General features: G+C 39.7%; 1 protein-coding gene across 1 annotated transcript; it reads right to left on the bottom strand.

Moving 5' to 3' along the window:
• Nucleotides 1-3,174: 3,174 nt before the first annotated feature.
• Nucleotides 3,175-17,235, bottom strand: c9orf72 (C9orf72-SMCR8 complex subunit). Its single transcript, XM_063499747.1, has 10 exons — nucleotides 17,051-17,235; nucleotides 15,818-16,297; nucleotides 15,185-15,280; nucleotides 14,591-14,655; nucleotides 13,957-14,029; nucleotides 12,286-12,402; nucleotides 10,931-11,166; nucleotides 10,593-10,650; nucleotides 9,363-9,472; nucleotides 3,175-4,235 (listed from the first exon to the last, which is right to left on the bottom strand). The coding sequence occupies exons 2-10, from the start codon at nucleotides 16,262-16,264 to the stop codon at nucleotides 4,049-4,051; spliced, it is 1,389 nt and encodes a 462-aa protein (XP_063355817.1). The 5' UTR covers nucleotides 16,265-16,297; nucleotides 17,051-17,235; the 3' UTR covers nucleotides 3,175-4,048.
• Nucleotides 17,236-17,617: the final 382 nt, after the last annotated feature.

The raw sequence follows: 17,617 nt of genomic DNA, 5'->3' as shown, positions 1-17,617 counted from the left end.
AAGAAAAATATTGCAAAAGCAAGCAGCAGGTAGTTTAAATGACTATACTGTTTCCCCTTCTCTGTATCTGCAGTCAGGAGCTTGAAAGCTAAACTGTAGACACTATAAGAGAAGGAAAGTAATGAAAAGTATTCTGATCTCTGTATCTCTGAATTCTGAAAAGGGAGAATTCAACTTAGTGTGGTGAATTTTTGTATTTATGTTTTTATGTATTTAACCTTTCTTGTATTGTATAGCTTCATGTACCCTGTCCAGGGACTCTGAATGTGAATTAGAAGGTCTGAAAAAATCTGCCATGTTCACATGTTAGATTTTTATACCGATGTTCGTTATGTGTCAGTCAATCTATGTGTTGAGCAGATTGTTTATAAAGTAGTTATAAATTAGAATGATTCAAAAATATAACCACTTTATTCGAATACATTTGCTTCTGTAGGGACCATGAATATTATTCAAAATTTCATGGCAAAATTAAGTAATTTTGTAGCGAAGTGTTTTGAAATATTCAGTTTCCGTTCCCATAACTAAACCATGCTGGTCTTCACTTCTTCTGTTATGATTCTTGGAGAATTGCTTCCTCCATTTTAACCAATATTATGAAATTGTTAATAATATCTGAACCTTAAGTTGATGGAAACGCTTCTAGCCTGGGAGCCATAACAACAATAATAATAATAAAAATAATAATACTAAAAGAGAAGAACAAGAAGCAATTTGATTCCTGTTATAAAAAAAAATAAATTCAAAAACACCAGAAAACAGTACAGGCCACAACTCTTTGTTATCTCCAGGAATTGCCAGAACTCTTGGGTATTGTTTAATGTAAGAGGATGTTGTCAAGCCCTCCTCCAGTCACAACAACAAAGCCTCCCCAAAGAACACGTGGGAGTCGCTTTACCGCAAAGCTTGCAAACATCAGGTTCAAAGCTCTTCCCTGCCAATCAAGCCTTTCCCACAAGACCAGCCTATTTTTTGCCGTAGCTTTAACGGAACCCGCATCTCACACAAATCCTTTTTCCTGTCTTGTGAGTGTTATTTCACCTGAATTCCTGAAGGATGTCCGTGGCGTAGCAGCTACAAATACTCTATTAGTAATTAACAGCTCCTTCACTTTTGCTTCATTACCCTCTTGTTTTTAAATATGCAGCAGTTCAAGGCTCTCTAGAGGACACATAATTAGACTTTTCTTGCATGAGGCAATCACAGAAGGGCTATGAACTTCAAAATTGTCTTTCTTTTTCTCCAATGGTTTACAAAAAGCAGGTTTTTTATTTTTAAAGATGGTCCAATCTAAAAGAAGGTGCAGTTAGCTTACGAAGGCATCCACTTCAGGCCTCATTGTCTGACACCACTGAGCAGCTTTGCATTATTCAAATGTCATTAATGTTATTCAGCAAAAACATCTTGAAACACACCGAGGCAGCTCTCACACTGGCCCACTGGTGTTTACTGTATCCGCTTGATGGATCAGCTATGTGTATTCTCAGGGTCTTAGGTCCGGTGCGGCTCTCTTTGCATACTGAAGACCTCCACTCGGTCTCATCAGAGTATCAGATTTCATTGTGAACACTTTGCCTGATATTATAACTTGGATTTATTAACCACTTCATCTCAGGAAATCAATTACTGACTGGCTAAAGTACATTTGGCACACTCAAATACATCGAGGACTCTCGTGTTCATCAGCCAATCAAACTGAGCTTGCCAGTAAAAATCATAGTGATGTTTGGGAGCACTTCCAAAAGCACAGTTGTAAAACTTGCTGATGAGAGAGAGGCCCCAGCTATCAATGGTGCATATACATTCCCACTAGATGGGATTGCACTCTCAGCTATATTCAGCTTTGCTTTAAACAAAACAATGATGCACACATTTGGAAACGATCTAAAAACAAGTACAGCTGCAAGCTCATTGGTCATAATCCAATATTTTAATGGTGCCGGCATATCGGGGGCCGTAATACTTTGCAAGACATTTCATTACTATCCATCCAATAATGCCAAGAACTGCAAATGTTCTACTTTCCAGCAGAAACTGAGGCAAAGTCAATAAACGCAAAGTATGACAAAAAGTGCCACAGAAGGGCCCAAAGTGGAAGAGGCTCCTGCAGGAACGATACCTCCTGCAGTAGACCGCACTGTCGCCTCGCGGTCCTGAGTTTGAATCTGCAGGTCAGCTGGGGGCTTTCTATGTTGAGTTTGCACGTTCGTTTTATGTCGGTGTGGCTTCTTTCTGCGTATTCGAGCTTCCTCCCACAGTCCAAAGACATGTTTCGTTAACTGGTGAATCTAAATTGGCTGTAGGTGTGAACATGATCATTAATGGTTTTGGTCGTTCTGTATTGGCCCTGTGATGGACTTCAGCAAATTCTTCAGTGTGTACCCTGCCTCGTGCCCAAAGCTGTGATAGACTGAAGGCCCCCACACCCTATGTCCCTGAAATTGATACATGGTTAAGAAAGGTAATAATTGGACCCTGCAGATTGTTATTTTTTTAAATTACCACGTCTGCTGCTGCACACTATCCTGCCAAAACAGAACTGGCTCTGCACATGCACCAGCTTCATCTCCTGGGAACACCAGGTGTTTGCACGCTATTTTGTGAAATTCCACACTAAAGCTTATGGGATATATATGTCTGGCAGATATTAGTAGTTGCCTGGCACGACACAGCATAGCTAAGAGAAGCATCGAGCTTATGATGAGAAGCTGATAAAGTCCTCTGCAAGAACAGACACCTTAAAAAGCTTCAGCTTCAGATTTTTAACCAGTCAGCTGTAGAAGAGTTTAATTTCTTTGCCTCTTTAAATGTTAATATCAAATAGAAAATGAAAATATATTGATAAGCTAATCATTGTAAAATACATTTGGACATAAATACACATTTGCAAAATTAACCAAAAGTATTGAAATAAAAACTGCTGAAACTTATTAATGCTGTTTTTGTTAAGAAGCATGAAAAACTATTTGATTACCTGAAACATCTCAGCTTTTAAACCTTATGCTATTGTCAAAATATGAAGTTGAATCAGCCTTTACTATCAGGGACCTTCAGCTTTCAGACCTTAATTTTTGAGGAGCTTGGAAGGGCAAAGATTTACAACCAGATACTTCTTTGTTTGTTATTACTGTTTTTATTATTCATGAACTAATGTACACAAGTTCATGTACAATTAGACAAATAAAAAAAGAATTCCAATTTGCAAGTACAAAGAAAGTTTAAGATTAAAAATATAATAAAAATGTAATATGGCGCAACATCGAGTAAGCTTATTACAGAGCCACGCAAACAAGATTTTAAGACCACAGCAAATTTAGGGTTGCAGTAAAGCTGGGCATTTCCAACAATCCAATAACTAGGCAGTTACTGTGGAAGGAAAAAAAATCAATGTTACATACAACTGGGAAATGCATTCAGTAATGGCAACTAAACACACATATTGAGTCTGTCAGGAGGGATTACGAGGAGATTTAATTTACAGTGCTTTTGTCTTTGTCCATACTGAAATATGGGCGCCTTGATTACATAACCTTTCTGTAAAGTCAGGCAATCGACACCGCTCACATTAATTGAACAAAGATAATTAAAAAAAAGAAAAAAGGCAAGTGTCAGAGGTTCAAAGGCCAGCGGAGGTTGTTGCACGATGCAGGCAGGGAAGAAACGAATAACTCATGTTTGAATAAATATCATTTTAAATTAAATTGCAAACATCCCGGTGGACACCTAAGCCAATTCTAACAATAACTTAATGCAGATCCTCTATTAACAGAAGAATGAGAAAACACTAATACTCCATCCCTCAGAGAATCAGCCTACTGAAAACATATTGACAGTATTCTTGATCAAGAAAACTATTAACAAAAGTTTAATAGTGATGGCTCATAACAGCAGCAACAATCAGTCTGATAAAGGAGTAAAAGGAAGGCGAAGACTACTTCTTTCAGTAAAGCAGAAACAGACACAGCACATGATGGTAGCCTTGCATCAACGCGCATGCTTTCATGTAACAAAGTCACCAACCTAAAACAATACAAAGTGCGAGTGAAAGTTAAAAGCTCGTGAGTACATCTCGCTCCTGCATGCTCGTGTAGAACGGTTTCCCGAACACAAATGAGTGAAGTCCGGCCCTCAGCTTCTCAGCGAAGGCCATCACGATGTTCAGGTCTCCCTCCACCATCAGATCCAGGTCTGTCTTTAAGTTGCGCAAAGACCGAAATGGCTTCTTCCCTTTTTGCCTGTGGAGAGAGACGTGGACACGTTGAAGTATAATGCAACTGTTAACCTATAAAACTCAGGGTCGGGGCACTTGCATTAGCATTTAGTTGGGCTGCAGCTGTGCACAGGAATGCCATGCCATGATGAATTATGTATGCTGCTAAAGCACGCTACCTGAGCATAAACAGCCTTGTCAAGGCACCTGTAAAATAGTATGCCCTTAGACCTCAGGCTGTCAACGGCACCATAAACAAGACCGGTTTTATGCTTTCACACGAGCCCACAAATAATGGTTTTGCTTGTGTAGTTAGTGTTGTCTCTGGAGTGAGATATGTTTGGGCGGTTTTTATGCATTGGAAGGAGTAGGCTTCAAAATAATTCATTTGGACTCAGTTTAAGCATTTTGGACAGGAGGGGAGCAAAAATCAAAGTAATGATTTGTAGAAGCAACGGGAGTTGGGGAAGGTCAGTCAACTGTTGTGGAGCACAGAAGGAGATGAGTCAAGCCCAGATGGAGCGATGACCAGGTCACCACCGGGTGGGAGGCATGAAACAATTCAGCGAGCCTGAGGAATATGGTGGACTTTAGAGTCTCAGATGAATTGAAGGGCTTAAGAAGGCGCTCCTGGACACGAACCAGACATGGGTAAAATAAGCCTGATGGGATCAGAGTGTGACTGGACATACAATTATGTCCCCTTTTATTTATTTATTTTCTTAACCAAGCAAAAGGGGGAGGTAATTAAAGCATATAGGGAGCATAAAGCTTCAGTACTGGTTTCAAACACGCGCTGCCTTAATTAAAGCTTTAGTATGGAATGAGGCCACCATAAGCCACCAGGTCACCTTGCAACCTGGACTACTGTCACATTTCTGTGCCCGGGAGGTAACAGAGATACGAGAAATTATTTTCAGGGATCAAATGGCGATCATAAAAACATCATTTAGTGTTTTGATGATGATGAGAGGAAAATGCAATTTCCAGAGCCCTTTCAGAAGTTTAGCTGTGGTAACCTGTGAAGGTAACGCAATATCTGTGCACCATTTCCTCTCAAAAACATTATTCATGCACTACATAGATGGGGAAGCTGTCCTTCTAGGAGGATGCTGAAGATTTATCACCCTGTGTGGCTACAAAGTCGGCCTCTCCCCAGTTTCCTCCTTACACCTTACACATATTAGAGCTGAAATTATTTTCCTCTCTTTATTAATAAATCATGTTCTTTTAAAACACATTCTGCAGAGAAAAGCCAATGCTAATATTGGAAAAGCTGGCACAAGCAAGCATTCAGTATTCTTTCTGATAAATTACTTCTTCAGCAGAAGAAAAAAGATCCGCACACATATCTCTACTAACCGCCCCCAGCAGATACATATGTGCAGATGTCATAAAATTTTTTCCATTCACCATTTTTCGCACTCTTGTGTGGTAGCACTTTAAATTTATGTCTTCAGGGGTGTAAAGAGTAGTACACCGCAGGAATCTTTGGTTTCTAAATGCATAAGATGTATTCTATTCATGTTTCAGCCCTCTTTTTCACAGTTTGTTGGATCTGCATTAAAGCTTTGATGCACTATATTAAAGGAAAGGCACAAATTGCCTCAAAAGTGAATCAATCTTTTTTTTTTCCTTCAGCTGAGCTATCACAATGTAAACACATTTTACTGCTGCTTAACTACAGGACAAACATTTTGTGCTCTCCACCGCATACAGGCACACTATTTGAAGATATGGGGTAAAAATGGAAGAGGGGAAGTTATTCAAACTCATCAGTGTTCAGCAGCTTCCAAATAACCTAATTTTCAAAAAGTTGGGCCACTGTTTAAATATAAACGGAGTGAAGTAAATGTGAAGGTACCAGTTAAACGGAACAACTTTCCAACTTTTCTGGAAAATAACTGGAAAAGATGAGAAATGTCTAATTCAACACTGATAATAATGTTTTATGTAAAGCAATAAGTGGCGCCGGTTTTAAAGCTGGGCCCAAAAGTAGTCTAACAGTCATGTACTTCTTTTTTTGCGTCCAACAGATAACACAGTGGAGAGCTGACTGGAAAGGTGGGGAAAGAGAGCGGGGGAAGACATGTAGCAAAGGGTCGCGGGTTGAAATCAAGGTCAGGCCACTGCATTTGGTCTTTGTGGCCTATGGTCGCCGGCTCATGCTGTGAGCTAAACTGGCGCCCAGTCCTCACAGACTTCTATCATAGACAGTACAAACGATGTAGTACGAAGTTCTGGGTTTGAAAACTGCCTTAAACCTGCATTTTTTCAGGCCAAGAGAGGGTGACTCCTCTGGTTTCCAAAAACAGAATAAAACTTCAACTTGTATAAAAATCAGAAAACATTCTAGAGCTCTTTTCCTCTTTAAATATTTTCCTGATAACTTTACGCACCCAGTTGTTTCAGGTCAGACTGAATAAAACATGAAGTTCATTTAGTAAATTACAGTCATTAGAAGTGTCAGAAGCACAAGCAGTAAAAGGCTCATTGCCCCGAGGTGCAGGACCGAGTGCTACAGGAGATCTTTTCAGCCTGTGGCTATTAAGACTACTTAACTCCTCCTCATCCTGTAGTCAGGACATTTATAAACATTTTGAAACTCATCATGTGCTCAACAGTACTTTACACTGTTTAGACCATTTCATCTGTTCTTTACTGGATAGGTGGATTACACCATTATCTCATTTCTTCTGCTTTTTGCCATCTCTTACCTCCATCTGCTGCTAACAGCATCAATATTATGAAAATTCTGTCACTTTCTGCCCATTTACACCACTAGTCATGCATTTGAGATACAGCACATTTTTATATTTCCACTTTTTCTTTAATCTGCCTCTTGTTTTTAATCCTCCTTTCTATTTATATTTTACAGCTTTTATTTAAAAAGGCACAAAAATTGTCCTCAGGATGAGTAAAGATCTTATCACATTTCCTCTTATTAGCAATATAGGGTTATCAAGAGTAGCAACTTGTCACAAGTCATTAGCCAATAAGAGCGCATTTTCACATGCAGATGCATCCTTAGTTTTAAAAACTCGTGTCACAAACAAGATGGCGACAGTGAAAATGCTCAGCTTGAAGCGTCACATCGCAGTGGATACGGCCATCTTTCAATATTTAAATGCCAAACTTAATGAGGCAGAAACAGGTGGGTTTATAGCATGGTACAAAAATACATAAATAAAAGTAACAATAACGGCCTTTATATGACAACAGTAAGCTATACAGGGGTTAGCTTAAAATTAAAAGGCTCAAAGATTACAGTATTAGGAGGCCTGAAAGCTTTGCAGAGCAGGCAGGCTGCCCACAGTTGTATTTGTGGCATCTTTTGGAGCATTTTTAACCAACTATCAGACAAATAATGTTGCCTATTTTCTAGTCCAAAAAGTCTGTGCTCTGTGTTTGTTGAGCAAAATTTAAATTAACAGGTGTCTGTGTCATTGCTGCACACACATACGGTTTGTGGATGCTCACGCCCAAGACGCATGGGCCAACAGACTAGTCAGCAACCATCTAGCAACTACTGGTCGAGAGGCAACAATCATTACTCCTTGAGTGGTTGGCAAGTGGTCGCCGGGTGTTGCAATGAAATGAATTGCTAGGCATAGAGACCAGTCAGTGATCCCCTAGCTTCGGTTGCTAGCAGGTCGCCATAGTCGCCAGTAGTTTACAGGGAAGACGCTGACTTGTCTGCAAACACTAATCATATACTCGCATCATTTAGCCGCAGTTAAACTTGGAAAAAGTGCCACGCAAACTGGAAACGGAAAACATTTGCCTGCAAAGTCAAACTTGTGCCTTGGTTGACGATATGACACAACTCATAAGTTTCCAGTCCGCAGACAAGCTTCATCTTCATTACATGCTATTCACAAACTATTGGATGATATGTCACTGCTGCTACAGCCATCCTTTATACAGACTCTATGAACAAAACAGAATGGCAGATTATGAAAACAGATTACTAGTGACTATGTTATTAAAACATAATCTCCATGTTCTATCAGTCCTGGGGAAAGGATAGCAGCTGTTAAGGAAGGTTTTCTGATGTCACTAGTACAGCTTTATATGTGTTAAACCTTGCGAATACACATTAGGAAGATAAGCACTCTTAGGTAGAAGGTTGCAAAATACATTATTTTGACTAGCATCTGGTATCCCCTGAAAGCTGGGGATATATATTGCTGCCTGTTGTAGAATAACAATATGCAGATGAGTTCTAGATGTAATCGCTTAAGCCAACAGCAGCAATGTTTGCGCTTTCTGCTCATGGGCAAAAGGGTGAACGTAATGCATAGTAGAAAAAAATCCCTCCAAAAGCAGCACTTTGGGGAAAACAAGCACTCAGACCTATAGATTCCTTGGGAAATGCATCACAGCCTGCTTGTTGAGACCAGTGTGAAGGATGACTCATCTGATCACAGGAGTTTTTTGCCTCCTGCTCAGCAGAACAGTGTCTGTATTCTTTGCACTACTTCTCCTGCAAAGAGCCAACCCCCATGTTCCCCTGACCTTATGTTCCACTCTGCGCGTTTCTTGACACACTCCTCTTCATCTTGATTTAAGTGTAGGCTTACACCTGCAGTCAGCTGAATCTGAGCTGTCTATATTCCTGTGTTTTTCAATCTAACATCACCGATAAAGGGACACTTCTCCTCCTGTATAGTTTTGGTTTAGTACTCTGAGGGTGTGGGCTCATCGTGGTACCGTCTCTCCTCTCCCACTGTCCATCTACCCGATCATGTCCTGAGACTGGTTTCATCTGGGTCCTCACTCAAACTCATCAAATGTTTCGTAAATCCTAATTATCCACTTTCTGGTAACTTGTCCCTCCAAGCTTGCTGCACCCTCACTACTGCACAGCAAAACCCTGGAGACAACAATAACTGAAACTACTATTTTGATAACAGGGCTTTAGGGTACTTCTGGCTGTGTGCTTTATGGATGCCCAGCGGTGATGGTGGGTCAAAGCAAGGTCAGCAGCTAGAATGCAAAGTCGAATCAAAAACAATGGCTGAAAACAAGGAAATCATCAGCTCTCCTTTTGGGGATTTTCTTGAATCTTCCTGTGGTGCAGTGTCTCTGAGTGCCACACGGTAATCTCTTTTCTTATTTGGATTAAAGACTTATTAGTGACAGCTCTTACGTTTCGTCCTCGATGTACTTGAGCAGAGTGAGGGCCTTCCTGTGGAGCAGCAGCAGAAACTGGGCCAGATAGGTGCTCCGCAGGGACAGGCCTGGCTTCAGCATGAACACCTGGGTACGAGACAGGATGTCAATTAGTAGTCGGAGCCGCGGCTCTGCTGGAAGAAGAGCAGAATAATACACTCCTCCCTTCCTTTGTGCTAACCTTGAGAAACAATCACGCTGTTGCTACCGTCTTGGGGGGAGATTCCTAACAACAGCAACAGCTCTAAGATGGCTCTCAGGTGAACAAATGATGGGGTGTGACCACTTGGCTTTCAAATATTTGCCGTAAAGCCAGGCACACATCTGATCTGGATTTTCTCACCAGCTATGACAGTGACTCGACCACTTTTAACTTCACAATAATACACACAGCAATAAAATTACAACTACGCTCTGGTGGTTGCATACAGCCATCTGTGAGTGAAGCTGGGGCATAAATGCAAAAATATCTTCTAATTGGTGATTACACAACAAACCCTCTAAAAACCAGCAACTCAGTGATTACAAAACAAGTATTAATTAATAGCATACACTGTAAATCTGCTTCAGCATCACTTTTGCTAATTATAAGTTTGAGTCAATGAGACAGGAACTGTTCTGTTTTCATGCTCATGAACTGAAATCCTTGAACATTTCTATGACTCAAATCTAATTAAAACTGAACCCAATTTTTTTATTTAAAAAAAAAAAAATAAGACTGTGTGTAATGTTAAATCCACCGATATTTTAAGTAGACGCCATGTACAAATCTCCTACATAACAGCTGGAGAGTGAAAGCTGAATTTTCATCTCTCTGAGTCAGAGCTGACTGTGAGCCAAAAATCAGATGACACATACCTGCAAAAACATGTGATTTATTTAAGCAATTACAGGAAAGATTTTGCAGACTGGCTCATACAACAATCAGTCACAAATGAGTTCATCTTAGGAAAGATAAAGCACGGAGCAATGTATATGGTCACCGAAATTCATTTCATACCACAGAAGATATGGCCCTTTCTTATTTGATCATTATTTCTATTTTATTTTAAATGACAGCAAAGAGAGGACTGCTTTTCTGCACTTAATTATGACATTACTAATGGGGCTACTATATCAATATGTCACGAAGACTGACATCTTTAATTTCTTCATCTTAAAGCAGTTTATATTTAATGAGAGATGAATTTTTTTGTTAGATTCTTACCTCAATTATAAATGACTTGACCAAAGTGTCTTTATGCATGACGTCTTGAAATATATTCCTAAGAAAAAGAGCACAGAGGTTATCGCATTAGTGCTTTTCATTTTAGAGGTTTTTAAGTATAGTGTAAGGAAGCTTCAACTTAAATGTTACATCCTTGTTTTCACACAAGCCCTAAACATTTATAGTTGTCACCAAAAGGAGCATGTAAGGATGCAAATCTGTGATGCACTGGTAGTGGGAATTAAACTGTCTTTATATTACAGAGCTGGCAGGTTAAAGCTTATATGATGCCTAACTGAGTACATCTGTAAAATACAACATATATGAGTATCACTTACAGGTCAGGTGTAAAGGTTTCGTCAGTGTGAATGACTGTATCTGGAGGTATGTCATCCTCGCTATCCGTCTTCCAGAGCGCGCTTAGCTCAGAACGCATGTAGCGCCGCTGGTTGTATGTGTGTTCGTGGCACGGCGGCATCTGTTTCACTGTGTTGATGTCCACGTCGATGTGTGTGGTCGGGTAGGGCGAGTAGAGTACCTGGCGGAAGGGCAGAACAAAGCTGCCGGTCGAGTCCTAAGAATGGGGAAAAAAGGTGAAAGAATTGCTCGTGTTTGCACCTGTGAGCACAAAAGCTAAACTCGGTGCTTGCAAAAAGTTTTAGATTAGAAATTCTGATGCACATAAAAGTAAATTGCAACACATTGGTAAAGAACAATCATATCCATAGGATACAACATGCAGATCAGCTTTAATACATAATTTAACGTTTAGAAACACAGAAGCTTTAGTCGTTTTTCTCTTGGTCAGTTTCTTTACTATTTCAGAAATGTATAAGATGCAGATTTTGCATTTGCTCTACAATATACAATAGCAACCCTCTATGACTCTTATGGTTTTTGCTGTTTTTTTTTTTTAACTTTCTGTACACGGCTTTAAAATGTGTAGACACCTTTAACTTTAATCTTTTCCATGGACTATCATAAAAGCAGATCTATTATACTCATTTCCAAGTCCTTACTTTTATTTTTGGACTTGAATAGCTCTGCACAATTCACATTTCAAAATAATCCTTATTAATCTTATGCTAAGACTTTCTGCAGTCCCTCAGTTCATCCTCTGTCAGAAACAAACCATCGTAGCTCTTCTTTAATCATCTTCCTTCCTTTAAAGCCAGCTTTTTCTGATTGACACAAAACAACAAATTGAAACAGCAGGTGGGTGGTACACCTGATGTACCTGAGATGACCATATTTGGAATTGTCAATGACGTATAGATCCAAGAGCAAAGAAAAAGTCTAAAAAAAAAATGAATGTTTAGAGTCTAAAACTTTCATTTTATAGCTTACAGAGAAGCTGAACCATTTCAATTATAAATGAAATATTTAAGTAAAGGCTTCTTTTTGAATATGTTCTTTCATAACCTAAAATTGTGTCTGTCAGAATTATGACCAAATATGTAGCTACTCCATGTTTTGCTTTGCATGGTCACACTGGTTGTACGTTTCAAAGCAGATCTGAATCTCATGCAGTGTAAAAGGGAAAGTCTTATTGAATTATGTCCCTGATATGAAAAAGAAATTAGGTCAGAGCAACAAACAAGGGCGACATCAAATCAGCAGACAAAACAAAACAATAGCCAGATCCTAATTCTAACCACAGTGTACTGTATAATGAGAAAGAGCTGGTGGCTACCTTGAGCAGACCCTGAACAAACAGGCCAGTGTCATACTTGAAGGAGTCGTCAGCCCTGCAGAGGCGAGAGCACTTCCTCTCAGCCGGAGTGAGAAAGAGGCAGAGAGTCCGCACAATCTGTAAAAGACGGTCAGATTTATCAACACACAGTCTGACTTTCTAACTAATGAGGCCTGAAGATAACCGGGTCTGATTATTTACTGAAGAATTTATGCAGCAAAAGCTTTTTTTGTACTATATTTTGGTAGTTAGGGTTCATGTACACTGTATTCAAGAAGCTATACGTCAGCACTAAATTTACTAAAGAAACCACATGTTGGTTAATAACCACCTAAATCTGACATAAGGCTAGAGGCTGGTTGCTTGATGTAAAAAAACAATCTTTATTTAATTGGTGTTCAGTTTGGGCCTCGAGACAAGAAACCTACAAATTAATGCAGTGCGTGCTTTTGATATTCACTGGGAAAAACTGGAGTTGCAATATTTGTGCACCACTAATCTTTCTTTAAATCAGATACCTGGAGATTTAAAGTGGTTTTTCAAACACACTGTATGGAGAAAGTTTTCATACTTTAAGTTTTTCACAATTTGTTTCACTTTTGAATCAATTCACTTAAAAAAAAAAAAAAAGACTCTTCTTCTTGCCAGAATTGTTCAAGCTCACCTAGGTTGGATGATGAGTGCATAGCCATTTTCAGCACTCCCAAGAGATGCTTTTATGCTGCAGGTCAGTCTTGAAATGTAAACCTCTGCTACAGCCTGAGGGGAACTCTGGATCAGGTTTCTCTGAATTTGTCTGCCTGTGTCTTTCCTCTATCCCAACTATTCTCGACGTCCATATTTATAGAGAAACCATCCACACAATAAGACGCTCCTACCACATTTGACAATAATTATGAGGTGACGCTCAGCATCTGCACAGTTTAGTCTTCATTTCATTAAACCAGACGATTTTGTTTCGTATGGTCTCAGAATCAAGTAGTAGCTGAGTGCTACCTTCATAATGGTTTTCATTTAGTAAAGCTCTCTCTTCTCAACAAAGCACAGCCATATCTCAGTTACAGAGATCATTAGTTTCTCGGTTACCTTCTGACCAAGACCCTTTGTTCTTTATAGTCGAGTTTGGCTCAGTGGCCAGATTTGAGAAGACTGTCATGGTCACAAACCTCTACCAATGAATAACAAAAGAATGATAGAAGCGATAGCGCACTTGGTTCCTTTTAATGTCGCAGAAACAGCCTTGTACCCCCTGAAATCTCTAAGTTGATACAATGCTTTCTCACACATCATCCTGACCTCTCTAGATAACTGTGAGCCTCCCTACTTGACTCCAATTGAGCTGTAAAAGCATCTCAAGGACGACTGATAGATTTTAGGTGTCACACCGCAATAACAGTTTTTGAAGTGTTTTGCAGAGACTGATGAGGGGAAAAAATAAAACGTAGGCTCATTTTCAGATGAGTATGAAACACAAGAAGATGAGGAAAACTTGAAAGAGTCTGAAAAGAGCAGACTTGAAGCAGAAACCCGACTGACAATCAAAATACTGATGCGAAACTAAAAGAAGTGCAAGAGGGGCTCATTAACAAACAAGCATAACAACAAGCTTCAAAACATTTAAAATTATGTAGATGCTGCGTCTGTGTGGAGCCACTAATCCAGCACATTTACCTTGTTTATTTTCTCCGGGTTGCTTCCAACCACGATTGAACAGCCACACGTCTGCAGATGAGAGCTGATGGCCCTGAAACACAGAGACAACATCATGCAGATTAGCGCCAATTAGCTTCATTAGAATTCTTCTAATTAGAAATGAAAAGTTTTTAGGAATAACAACTGAGACTAAGGAACGGCATCCCTCCCCGCTAAAAATATGAGGCCTTAAACCTTTTGACTCATCGACTTTGGCTCACATTCCAGCCTTTTTGAATTGACTTGTTTGATTGCTCATAAAAAAGGATTACTTCTAAACCTGAGATTATTTCAAGTAATACACAGTGAGTGTGTTCTTTCTTAAAGCCTGAGCTATAAATATCAGATACAGCAAATAAGTTCCACTTTCCAGATGCTCTGTCGTCGTCACAGGATACTGAGCTAATCCTGTTCAACTCTGAGCAATTTGGCGCTTCATTGCTAGAATGGACTTTGTAGACTCTCGACACTAAAGAGCGATTAAGCTTTTCGTCCTTTCTCAGGAGATAACTTCAGCTAAGTGGAGAGCCATTACTCATCATTTGAAGGTTGATGGGTGTTAAATGGGCATTGTTCATCATCTGTCTCCATTTGCCTGTACCGGATTGCTTACTTGTGTAGGAAATCCTCGTGGCAGCTGTCCCCGATGTCATCATCATTTAGCACCGTGTCTTTTATCTGCACAGCAGGAGCGAAACAAATGAGTGATTTTAAAAATTGGCCTACAACAAAGACAAAAGTGCTGACGGGCATATCTGCAAGGCATTGTAATGAAAGTGGAGTGTTAAAAAAAAAAAAAGACAGTGAAAGATTCTGGGGAGCTTCTTTGTACTTTTGCATTTGCTGCATTTGCATATTAAAAGGGAGCAAATGTGTTGAATCACACTGGGTGGTAATCTAGGCAGGGAGAGAACCTTGTTTAGTTAAACCTCTTGGAAAAAGAAGCCATTTGAGCAAGAAAAACCACAGAAAGACAAATACTTTCCTCATGTTTTGTCAATAAATTTCACTTGCTGGAATTCAAGCTCCTTTCAGTTACTGGCAACATGATATAGGATAAAATACTACTGGTTCTGTCTTGATTTTGTTATTTAAATGTAATTTAATGATGCCAACAATGCCAACCAGTTTTTCTAATGCAAAATAAATGACATTTTTCTTAGTTACTGTGCAGTTGGTATTAACAGACTGAAAAATTGTTACTTACATCTATATCTTCTTGTACACTATGTGTCTTCATAGAGGTCAGCAGCTCCATGATAGGGACAATTTCTAAGCTCAGCACTGAGATGATATTGTAACCCTAAAAATTAACAGAAAAAAAGGAGAGAAATGAACAAGAAGTATCCAACCTACATAGAAAGACACACAAGGTTAAAAATCTGACCAGATGTTGACTGCTTTTAGTACTTTATCAGTGCATTCAGTATTCCAGGAAACCTCAAAGCTCTAAAAACAGCAAGTGCATCAGCCAAAAGAAAGGTCCTACTAACTGAATGTTTACTCCAGTGATGCATTTTAAAGCCGTTTTTTTTCTCTCCCAGTTACTGGTGTGTTAAATCATTCTATCCAACGCTATTATTACTTGTTCACTAGCTTCCCCTGTAGGATCCCTCAGACCTAATTAGCTAAGTAACCCCTCTGTGTTCGGAGGATACAATTTTATTATTCTGGCAATGTTGCTGAAATCCCAAATGGGTACAACAAATGTGACAGATAAGTTAATACTCCTTTAAATGTAATAATTAAAGCTGAAAGGCAGGTTTTATGAGTATAAAGAATAATAATTTGCCTATTCTTCAGTGCACACTAAGGCCAAATGCCTGTAAGTCAAGGCTACCTTCTGCATCCAAATGCGTCCCTTGCGGATAACGTGCTTCAGCCTCTCCACGCAGATGGTGTGCAGGGGGAGGTAGAAGGCCAGCTCTGTTTGAGGCAGAATAATGGACAAGGCACATGTGTTCTTGTCCCCCTTGAGCTCGCCATCAAAGATGAGAGACACGATGATGACGCCCTTTTCTGCCAGCACAAAGAACTTCACGTCCACAGCACCGCACTCTGCGCTACGCAGAATCTCCCCATTGAGTGTGTGATTAGCCAAAAATGTTACTTCTCCATCGCTGAGGAACATCAACTGGTCACCCTTTGGCACCCAGATGTGGCGCACCCGTGGTCCCAGAATATTGTCCCAGTAGGCAAAGGTGGCAGCCAGGAGCGGGCATTCTCCCTCTACCGCTACTTCAGACTTTGCCACAGCAGGTGATTGAGGTGGACAGCCGGAAGACATTGGACAGGTCTTCAAGGATCACTTATAATTAACCTGAAACATAGAAACCCCTTTGTTTATGTTACAAGTACAGGACAAAAAAAGTGTGAGTGGAAATGAAACTGATTTGTTTGCACTTCACAGACCAGCCCCAAAGCAACTTCTGCTTCTCTGACAAATGTCGAAAGTAAAAAAGATGTTTTCTACAGGCATTCATGAAAACAGTAAAAAGAAGGGGTCATTTCATATTCAGATTTCTGGCAGACTACACACACGTCACAAGCTCACTCAAAAAAAGCCCCTGAGTCTTTCTGGTCTTCTGTGAAGTTCGGATTGTACAGCTTAAACTTGGCTTTTAATTTCAGAGAAAACATTCGTTCTCATTATTTCCATCCCCCACTGATTACAGGTCAGGTGAAATATAGCCAACTTATCCCACCAAATAAAGAATTATATTGATTACAGGCACGCCGAATTTACAAGAAATGTCAGCTTATTCGAGGCTTGAGGTTATTACTTTGCCAGATAGTTGTACATGTCAACAGCAATCAAATTCACATTTAAATTAAAAGCTTTTAAAACAGAGTTTGGCGTCTAATAGTTACACCAATTTAAAAAGAACGTAAACAACCTTATACTTCAGACGCACATACTGTAATCTCCACGTAAATTTTGACAGGAAGTTAATATGTGTAACTTTAAGAATAAGAGAGTAAGAAACGAAATGCAGGTAGTGTTTATTCAATTATAGGCTAACTAAAGCTAACCCGCTAAATAGCGTGAGCCAACGACATCAATACAACTTACTTTTTCGGTGTTTTGGATGTTGAAAACGCCACACCACAGCGGTTCCAGAAGATAGAGGTTCGGTGTCAATGAAAAGTCATTGCATTTTTGCCTCTTGGTGCCATAGCTTACATTAACTACGATTAGCCAGTTGCAGCTTGGCTGCAATTTTGTTATGATCGTTAGCACACTTCCTACTACGTCAGGCTTACGTCATTGGTAGGGGTAAACGACGACCTCTAGCGACCGGTACATGGCAGTGTACAGCGAGTCAATGATGTCATTTTTATTCCAGGCTGCCACCTTCAGAAAATTAGTTATTTTAATTCATTTACATGGAGCCTGGTCATACAAATGGATGTAGCTGCGGGCCCCACACATTGTGTTTGCCTTTTAATTTCATCCTCCAAGGCTAATGCTGACTATAAATAATGGTTACTGACTCCTTCTTTTCTCCCTTTCATTATACATGTGTGAACTGCACAATATCTTCTAGCTGCAGAACCCCACAAGCTGAACTGGAGATGTTAACATTACTGTATTATTTATTTTAAACATCCTCATTCTTTGTTTGCTTTCAGAGCAAGC

Source organism: Pelmatolapia mariae, linkage group LG16_19 (assembly GCF_036321145.2).
Source record: "Pelmatolapia mariae isolate MD_Pm_ZW linkage group LG16_19, Pm_UMD_F_2, whole genome shotgun sequence".
NCBI classification, from domain to species: domain Eukaryota; kingdom Metazoa; phylum Chordata; class Actinopteri; order Cichliformes; family Cichlidae; genus Pelmatolapia; species Pelmatolapia mariae.
This window is presented reverse-complemented; position numbering and strand designations above follow the sequence as displayed.